We start from the raw sequence: 9637 nt of genomic DNA on the forward strand, positions 1-9637 counted from the left end.
TATAACTTGCCTGCAGGAAGGGCTTGCTTACAAATAAAGCACCCTGATCAAGTCACATTGCCACATCTCAGACTCCTGCTTAACACCGTATTTCTAGGGACAAGGTGCAAGGCTAATATTCCTGTATGTGTTACATTGCTGTTTCAACATATTGTTTGTGCTCCCTTACCAAATATGGGTGAACATCTAAAACATTGGACCTATGTAGAGCCCCGCATCAGGCCATGGGAAGGGAATCTAAAGTAATACTCAAGTTACACAGCTATTCAGCACTGTATATTTTAAATAGGGACCCATTCAACTTTATATACAACAGTTGTCATGGGGTTATTACTTTTGCACCTCCATAAAAGTCCTCAGCCTCAGGGTGAAGAATTAGCTTTTGTACAGTCTGAAGGTGAGATTAAAAATAGAAATAGAGTTTAATTTTCTCTCATGCTGCTGAAATTGTTACATCCTCCAGAAAGGTGCCAATCTAAATAGTGAGCCAAATTAAATGAAGGAGTACTTTTTATAGCCAGAAAACAGGAGCTTGTAAGAACTACATATATTTGTTGCCTGCTGCGCATGCACTTTCCCACCACGATGCAAGCAAGTTCTAAACCCTGATGTCCACAACTTATCAATTACGATTCTTCTGAGGGTGAAAATTAACCAGTGCTTAAAAAGGAAAACATTAAAGATCCTTGGGAAAAAAAAAAAAAAACAAAACCAAAAGTCAGCATAATTAAAAAAATTTTTGGCTGCCTTCCTAGCACCAGGAAAGCAAATTGGCATATTCTACACGCTCTTCTTCACAAAAGCATAATTGCAGCAAGAACTTTTATTATTTATTACATTTTGGCATCTTCCACTTTGGCACTAGCATTTAGTTCTGAATACATCAAGTCAAGGCAAAGTGTTAGCTGTCTACAGTGGTGATTTCTTTCTCCTCGTCACACGTCCCCTCAGAGTTGGAAGATTTCTCTCTATAGACAAGGTACTTCACACCTAATATGTTCTCCAAAGTTACTGGCTCCATTTACATTCAGTGGACTTTGCATGAGGTTTTCAGACCTCATTTTAAAAAAATATTTTGGTAATACCCCATGAACAATTTCAATACCTGACTCAAGCCACAGCAAAGTGGCAACAACAGGTGCTTCACTCCGTTCCCTCTCCCTCATTGCTTGTTCATGACGCTCTTAATCGTTTCTTAGTTAAATCTGTTCCCTGACCTGGTTCATCTCACAGAGGAGTAGTGCAATTCTTTGAGTTGAGATGCTGTACAAACATCCTAGTTTGCACCTTCAGCGTAAAGTGCTAAAAGGCTAAGCTAAGGTGCCTATACGAACTGTATAAGTGAGCTTGGCTTCAAAGGATAAACAAACGTGTCTGATGGTTTCTCTGTATGCATATTGGAATACACATTAGGGTTGGGTAATAACATTTGTCAGAATACAGGTTAAAGTTGCTATGTAGCCATATTCTGAAATTTTTATGGGCACAGTTTCTAACACTAGAAGTTCTTGAAAATCTGCTTACATAGTTTCTGCTATTGTATTTCGCCATGCAACACCAGCAATGGGAATACTATAACAAAAAGCTTAGTCTCAGCCAGAAGCATCCCATGGGCAGGAACATTTTTGTCCACAATTCACCATGCAAATTACACCACTGTGGACATTAAGACTAAGAGATCAAGCTTTAGGCTTCTTAAAGGTATCAGGGAGCTATTGTTTTTTGCTGAAATTGGTGGCATCTTGACTTTTACCTGTGGCTAGCTGGTCTCTTACTTTCATTCTGTTTTCCAACTCCCGTCTGTATAGTACTGCCTACCAAATGTATAACTCATCACGAATCCAGGCAACTCCCAAACTATATCACTGTGAAATTCAACCAGCACAAAGTTCCCAGTGGAAGTAAAGTCTGCAACCTTCTCTGTCCCACAATAAGGGCCAACTGCAGGTGATGTAGGTTGGCTTCCATCATGTATGAGCAAGTAGTCATAGACGCATCTGTCACTATCTTCCAGCTCAAAGGATAACATTTTGAGAGATATCTGGAGAAAAGACAACCAAAGCACTTTGCTTCCAGGTTATATCCTCTTCTCTTACCTTTTGTATGTAGCAAGCACAAATAGTCTAAATTCCTTATGTGCAGGCACTGCTTTTTATTCTGTGTTTGCGCCACATCCTGATCCCATATTGTAATGCAAATTAGTAGCAAATTATTTGCTTAGTTCATCAGCATTTGGATTGGAAGGAGAAGCAAGGGACAAGATTGATCTTGTACACTTTAAATTCTTTTCTCTAGAGAAATATAAAAACAGCATCTGTGCAATGTTTCAGTTTTCTAGTGGGAACTGTTACCTAGGGATTATTCTGAACAAAGTCTGCTGGTACAAGCTAAATTCTTAAGAGTTCACATGCATGTGTAAAGGTTTTCCCCTGCTGAACCAGCACAAGTTCCTAAACTGGATTTTTGTGTTCAGATTTTTTACTCTGAGAATGTCTGCTCAAAAAGTGACATTACAGCTGTTATTGTCCAAGGCAAAAAAAGATTCCATTACCGAACACTGATGAAACCCAGAAATGAATTCATCTGTGCCTTACCTTGTATCCTACTGGAGAACTGATGACCCAGAAGCATGCTCGGTTTCTGGGGTATTTATTGGGGTAGTTTGGAGAGGTGATGACTCCATGTGAGTCTGTGAAAGTATCTCCACAATTCACTGAGGAGTAAAGGAGAAAAACAGAGAAAGGCATATTAACAAGAGTATTTGGGCAGTAGAAATGAGCTTGCTTATTGTATTCTTTCTTCAAGCCAAGAAAAAATGTGCTACCATGAAAATCTACTGCTGACATATTTTATTTCTTTGCTTAGTATTTGTATCAACAGTTGTACTGAAGGAACTAAAAAATTGGCTGCTAAATAACCTTTGGAGGATGGAAAACAGCTGCATCTAAAGCTATATCTGTCATTACAATTGAATGTTACCATATTAGCACAGCATTCTAATGGTACTAACTTACTGCACTTTCAGAAAAGAATTAGCTCAAGTATTCAAGATTGCATTATCAACCTAGATCTAATGCTATCTAGAAACAACTCCATCAAGACTAATGCAAAAAGAGTAAAAGTGATACATTTCTAAGACTTCTTCAATTTATGCTTTAAAAAACTTCGCATTTTGACTTGAAATAAGGGAATAACAAGTTATTTGGGCTACTGCCTTCTAACTAAAAGCATGTTGCAGCACAACAGAATTTTATCCAGCAGTCCATAACGCATTTGTATGTTCATGAAACAGACACCCCTCAAGTGACTACAGTAAGCACTATGTTTCACATAACGTAACAAAAGCCTTTAATTCAGAAAGTGTAAGTTACCGAAGGTTAGTATCTCTCCTGTTGCATAAAATGCCACAAAACCTTGAATAACATATTGCCCAGATACTGGCTTTACATCTCATTGGTTGAGATTTCTTGTCGAGGTCTGCAGTCTTTGTGCTCTTTGGCTGCGCTGCTCCTATTAGTTACAGTCGTTGCATTGTTTTTATTTAAAGAAATTGTTCTAAAGATGCGAAGAAGCCTTAGCAGAGGCTCTCAGAAGAATGAGTGGGTTCTCAGGATTATTAACATGAGACCCATGCAACATCCCCTTTTCTGTTTCCTGCTAACCTTCAGCCCCATCATTGCCTAGCCTTCTGCATTAGCAATTGCTATGGAAGTGTAAAGAATAACACAGAAGAAACCTACTCTGGAGTACATGTTCAAAATTTTCAGTTCTTCCATACAAATACTATTAATGCTGTTCTCCCAGCTCTGTAAAGGAGTGTCCATACCGCTGTTGTAGGAGGCTCTGAATCCTGTGGCTGTAATGCTGTCATCACTTGCAAACTCTACCAGCATTGTCGATCCAGATGCCACTAAGGAGGGCAGTGGCCCCTTCCCACAGTATTTGTCCAGCAAGACAGGGGAATTCTTGCTGTTTCCGTTGTAAATTTTTATATAGTCAGAAGAACAGTCTGAGGAGGGTTGGAGATCAAAAGCCTCAAACTGCAGGAAAATCTTTAGAAACAGGAAAACAGATGTCGGGTTTAATGCTATACACAGGGAAAGATTCAAACCATCTAACTGTTATGAAGTGAACTAGGACTTCGTATTCATTTTACTATCCACGTATCACTAAAATTTTACTTTCTGAATAAAATAGAATTTCACCTAGCTACCCTATTGCTAAGCCCAGTGATTGATGTTTGACTATTGCTTGTCTTTAAAAAGCCATCCAATCTTAACTGGATAAAAATCAAGTTAAATAATGCATCTGATAGCTTTAATAAGTCTTATGAAAATTGTTGAGACTGTCTTTTCATTCACTGCGTAACAAAATAAATGTCTTGGTCCATGAAATGACTCCCAGAGGGTAGTCATAATAATGAAATAATGCTGTGTAGCCTTGACACTGTGGTTCAAACCCTTTCTCTCCTAATAAAAATTACCTTACTTCGACGGATGCGGATCAACCACAGGCAGTTGCTATTGTTCGGGTATGGGGATGGGTAATTGACAGAAGAGAATGAGCCTTTGGATTTAGGCAACACAGAGCTACAGCAATCTGAAGGGAAGAACCAAACAGTGTTGAAGAGAATGAAAACTGCACAAAAATCTTCCAGAAACACCTGACAAGTCTCTCTAACCATTTGCATCAGTCAAGCTTGTAAGAGAGAAATGAATTATAATGCTTACAATTGTGTTGATGTTCCTAGTGTAAAAATTATTCAAAACCTGCAAGTGAAATAAACTTATCTGCTTCAGCTACTAACGTTTTTTTAAAGACAGTAGGGCTTCACTCACATATTTTAGTTTACTAAAAAAGGCCTGGATCTTTCAGGAGCTTCCTTAACCTCAATCACAGGAGTAATTTCAATGACATCAGTACATCAATTCCCATCAGCAAATGTGTGTGTATTCATAAGCATATGCAAAAATCAAGCTTGAAAACTAGATTCTGTCAAAGCAGAGAGGGTAGTCACTGGGGGAAAACAGTAACAGCGAGCACTGAAGTCAAGCTACAGGCCTAGTGACTGGTATACAAAGTCTGATCTCAGCTGTCTTTCATCTTTCCACATGTAGTCTTCATTTATTGCACTATGTGTAACTCTCCAAATTACAAAATAGGAATATATGACATCTGAACATATGAATTTATGACATTTTTTTCTTGCTCCCTACTTTCCCTGAGAAAACCAGACTTTTTGTCCTTTTTTTTGTGCCTGAGTTTTTCTCCTTTTTTTTTTTAAATTTAGCCCTTTTCTTCCAAAACATACAGATTTAATTATGAAATTACATAATAATGGTATTGAAGCATGATTCATTCCCAGCCCCACTATCAAGAATAAATACCATTAAATACTTGTTATCACTGTCTTTGAGACCATGACAGACACTTACATTGTAAACTTGTCTTATCTGAAGTTAAGAATTTGGGAGGAACCACTCTCAGCAATGATTTCTGTACCTAACTATCCAACTGAAGGAATGTTGATTCCCACTAATTACTGATGTTTATTTAACTAAGTTCTAACACAATTCAGAGCAAAATGCGGTACACTAATATTTAGGCCATGCTAATGTTTCATGCTGTTTTGGTGGAAACTAATTGAATAACACCTCAGAAAAGTCAAATATCATACAAATCAATTAGCCTACATACTGAGAGTCGAGGCAAAAACCGTGCATTGCAGGAGCACGTCTGGTGTTTTACCTGTGTTTTATGCATCTCAACTGAAGAGTTCCTGCTACAGAGGAATGCTAGGTATTTCTAGACCTTAAGATACCACCATGATGAGTTAAGAAATGGATGGGGCAAGGAAGTAGATAACTGTACAAAAAGCCTGGGGAATTCCCATCAAAGAGATGTTCTGATCTAAATGGCCTGTTCTAATCTGTTCTGGCCTAAATGGCACCCATACTTACAGCCCTGCAGTCATTTTCTAATGGAAAGAAATCACAAACCTGCTGGCACTATTGATGCACATGACTCTAAGCTATAATCATGGCTGAGGATAACTTACATGTTTTGCAACCTTCAGAACTTTCCTGAAATGAGAAGTTGACAGAGGGAGCAACCATGATTTCTCTGATGAGTTTTGCTTATGTCAAAGAGCAGGGACTAGGTGAGGATAACTCAGAATGACAGTGAATTATTGAAAGTAAGTTGTCCTTTCCAAGAAGCAGTAGCTTGGCACAGGGACAGGTTTCCACACACATACCAGCCCTCTTGTAGAGTGAGGGAGACATGAAAGGATTGTGGGCTGAGTTCCTTTGGGGGATGTCTGACAGTGCCTACAGACATCAGCTGTATAATGATTCACATGCCTTCTATCTACAGCACTTACTGCACTTGTAGAGCTTGTTGATTTTAGCTACATCCAAGTTACTCAGCCCGTCTCTCTGCCCAATGGGTATAGAGGGGTCAGGAACTGGTACGATAGTTGGTTTCCCTGGAGTGCTGGAAAAATCATACCTGTAGAAATAAGGAAATCACATTTCTAGATCACTTCTCTTAAACAGTGAAGTTCTCTAACTGCATAATCATATTCATGTACCACATGCACAGAATTTCAATGGAAAAGGGCAAGAAGCTTCTCAGAGACCAGTTAGTCTTCTCTGAAGAGGACCAGCATGGCAACCATTTTGTGTGCAGCAGCTGAAAGCAAGAAACAAGAAAAAGCTGCACTGTCCTAAGTGAGTAGAGCTTTTGCCAATATCCTGGCAAAATGAATTGAATCCCACCTTCATGGTTCCAGAGGCAGAGGAACAGTAGTAGTTCTGTCTCAGTTACTAATTGTTTATTTGCTATCTGCAATTTCCTGCCTCCTGCTAGACAAGTTTTATTTCATGGTTTTGTTCAGAAGTTGTTACTTGCTGTTGGAAATAAAGGAGAAAGTACATGATACAAGCTTGTACATTGTGGACTAAAATGCAACCTTAGACAGTGTTCCCAGATGAATATGAGGCAGCACACAACATCTTAATGATATAAAAAAATTCCATCTTTCTTCTCTCTGTATCTAAATAGTTGTCTATGATAAGCTATTACTACGTTATTGAAATTATTCAGACTTCAGAACTGTTTTAGATCAGTGACTCAGTAGAGTTAGACTTTGGACCATAGCCATGTCAAAGGCCGCTAGCAAGAGACAGGAATACAGTGAAAGAAAACATTGTCCTACCCATATCAGCTCTGTTTTCCAGGAGTCCTGCTGACAAAGGAAGTATGCTCACCCTTAATTATGTCCATTCACTCAATTTTAAGTGAACAGCAAAAGTAATTCCCTGTACAGAGCAATTCCTTTTTCCTAGATCTGAGCAGGAGATCTGAAAGCTGTTTGTTCCTTTGAAAAGACACCACAGAAAACAACTTACGCGCCATAGTGCATCACTGAAGAGTAGTCATAGGGAAGGCCCAGATTTTTGGAATTCACTTTTCCAAAGTTCCCTTGTTCCCCTGTAAGGTAGGAAAGCCACATTTCAGTCAGAACAATTATTGCTGCTTAAAGAGTACACTACCTGCTGTAATCCTAAGAGTAACTTAGGATACAAATACTTGTTCTCATGAGATCTTGCATCTATCAAAAGCACCAGAGCCTTTTGAAGCCCATGGGAACCCATTTTCACTCAGTCTAGTACGTTTCATAATATAAACTGAATCAAATAAGTCAAAATTTTTATATAATCAATGAATCCGTTCCACTCTTCAAGTAAAGGTATTCATCTGTCCATCTTCATTAGGGTGTTTCCAAATATATTTCAGTGCATTATCTTGAACATTGTAAGCATCCAACCTATGTCCCCAAAGCTGCATCCATACCTTGAGAGGGAAATCTAGCTGAGCATCTAGATCAAAAATTCAGAGGTATGTGTGGGTGACCTATCTTGCTGAATCCTTCCACCAAAGGGTTATAAGACCACAAAAAAAAGGGATATACAGTTTGCCTGTTACTTGCACCAAAGGACATGTTATCAGCCATGTTCTGGCTTTGTTTCTGGTCAAATCCATCAGCAGTGACTACAGTGAAATTACATGATTCGCATGAAGCAAGGGCATTCAGTAAGATCAGCTAGAAACATTCTGTCTGCATATAGCTGCTGATATACCCCCCCTCATCATAGTGGCTGAGCAACTCATCACTTTTCGTCTCTTTAGCCTTAAAAAGCCCATATGAGGTAAGAAAGCATTACACTGATACAGGACCCAGAGACACAGACTGGAATTCCTGTCACCTAGCTTTATTTCTCTAAGTTAGGCACTGAAGCTATTCATCAAGGCTTCCAGGATAGTCAGAGGAGAGGGAGAGAGAGGGAGAGAGAGACACACATCTGGAGGGAGTTTCATCTGAAGGCACCTATTTCTATTGACTGGAGAGCATGAATACGAATTGCTCCCTCGGTCTCTTGTCCATGGTAAGACAGCCAAGCAAGCAATGTCAGAGCAGGGAGCTGAATGCAGTCAGCCTGGCCTTGAAGCTAATGCCCTAACCACCGAGAACTCCTTTCCAGTTCAACATCTGTACCTTCATTATTGCAACTAGTGGTTTGTAAACCACAAACCATCTGGACAAGAGTTCAGCATTGGACGCTTGTCAGAAAAATCTCTGGAGTTTGCACAACTTGGCTGGCAGGCTTGCAATCAGAGCCAGTCTCTTCCAGTAATGTCCTTCAGCACTGGTCCCAATGAGGGCTAGGAAATGCAAAGAGAAGCTTCAAAATCCTGAATTATAGAAAGTTTGGGGATAAACATGACTTCGGAGCTTTTCATAGCTCAAAAACTCAGTTAAGTCTCAAACTGGTTCTCGACAGCATTGGCTGTCCTGACTCTGTTAGGTTTTTATCTCAGTTCCTCTTATCTGCTATACTGACTTCAGAAAAAATTATCAGCAAGTGCACAGCTTCTTTTGAGGTGATGAACAGAGAACACAGTTCAAATGCAGTGAAACATTTAAGCATATGGCTACTGTTTGGCACATAAATGCTTTGCTGAACTAGTTTGCTAAAAAAGAAAAAGTAACAGCAGCCTGGCTGGACAGAGGCGCTGCCAGAAAACTGTATCTGCCTCATCATATGCCAGATGGATTTGGCTGTCTAGACCTGCACACGTGTGGGGACTTAACCCATCTTTTCCACTCTAAAAAAAAAACCCCTACCTCTCCCAGAATCTAAGCGTAATGACTCAGAAGAGCTGAAAAGGAAGCTTTGGCTGAAGACTCTGAATACAGTTTTTTTTCCCCAAAAAGTTTGGGAAAAACAATCTGAGTTTCAAGTAGCTAAGTGGACAGCAACCGATCAGGCTGCATTTTGTCCAAACAAAGAAGCAGGATGGCTTCCAAGGTGAATTGCTGGATAAAAACAAAATCCAGCAAACATCCACAGTACCGCAGTCCTGGCAAGAGAGAAACAGCTTGTGTGGGAGAGCTGGGAAGCTGCAAAAGGTCTTGAAGTCTAGTTCTGCACCGCTGAGGTCAGGGGGAGCTCTGCCGTCAGCACTGTTAACAGCAGCATGTTTTTACAGGAGATGTACACTAACAGTCCTCATGAACATAGCTGTGTTTCTTCATTTCCTTCTCCCTGCATAACTTTACATTTTTTCCCTA

At 39.6% G+C, this 9637-nt stretch overlaps 1 protein-coding gene across 1 annotated transcript in view; it reads right to left on the reverse strand.

Annotated features, from left to right (window-relative positions):
• Positions 1–1818: 1818 nt before the first annotated feature.
• Positions 1819–9637, reverse strand: part of LOC104075005 (astacin-like metalloendopeptidase) — a gene marked incomplete at its 3' end in the record, with an annotated part of 12997 nt that continues 5178 nt past the window's right edge. Inside the window, exons 7-12 of the mRNA XM_009575331.1 lie at positions 7413–7494; positions 6383–6510; positions 4484–4599; positions 3827–4052; positions 2595–2713; positions 1819–2041 (exon numbers count right to left, since the gene is read on the reverse strand). Coding sequence (XP_009573626.1) covers positions 1819–2041; positions 2595–2713; positions 3827–4052; positions 4484–4599; positions 6383–6510; positions 7413–7494 — 894 coding nt within the window. The remainder of the gene's footprint in view (positions 2042–2594; positions 2714–3826; positions 4053–4483; positions 4600–6382; positions 6511–7412; positions 7495–9637) is intronic.

This window comes from Fulmarus glacialis, unplaced genomic scaffold (assembly GCF_000690835.1).
Source record: "Fulmarus glacialis isolate BGI_N327 unplaced genomic scaffold, ASM69083v1 scaffold26663, whole genome shotgun sequence".
In the NCBI taxonomy this organism is placed as follows: domain Eukaryota; kingdom Metazoa; phylum Chordata; class Aves; order Procellariiformes; family Procellariidae; genus Fulmarus; species Fulmarus glacialis.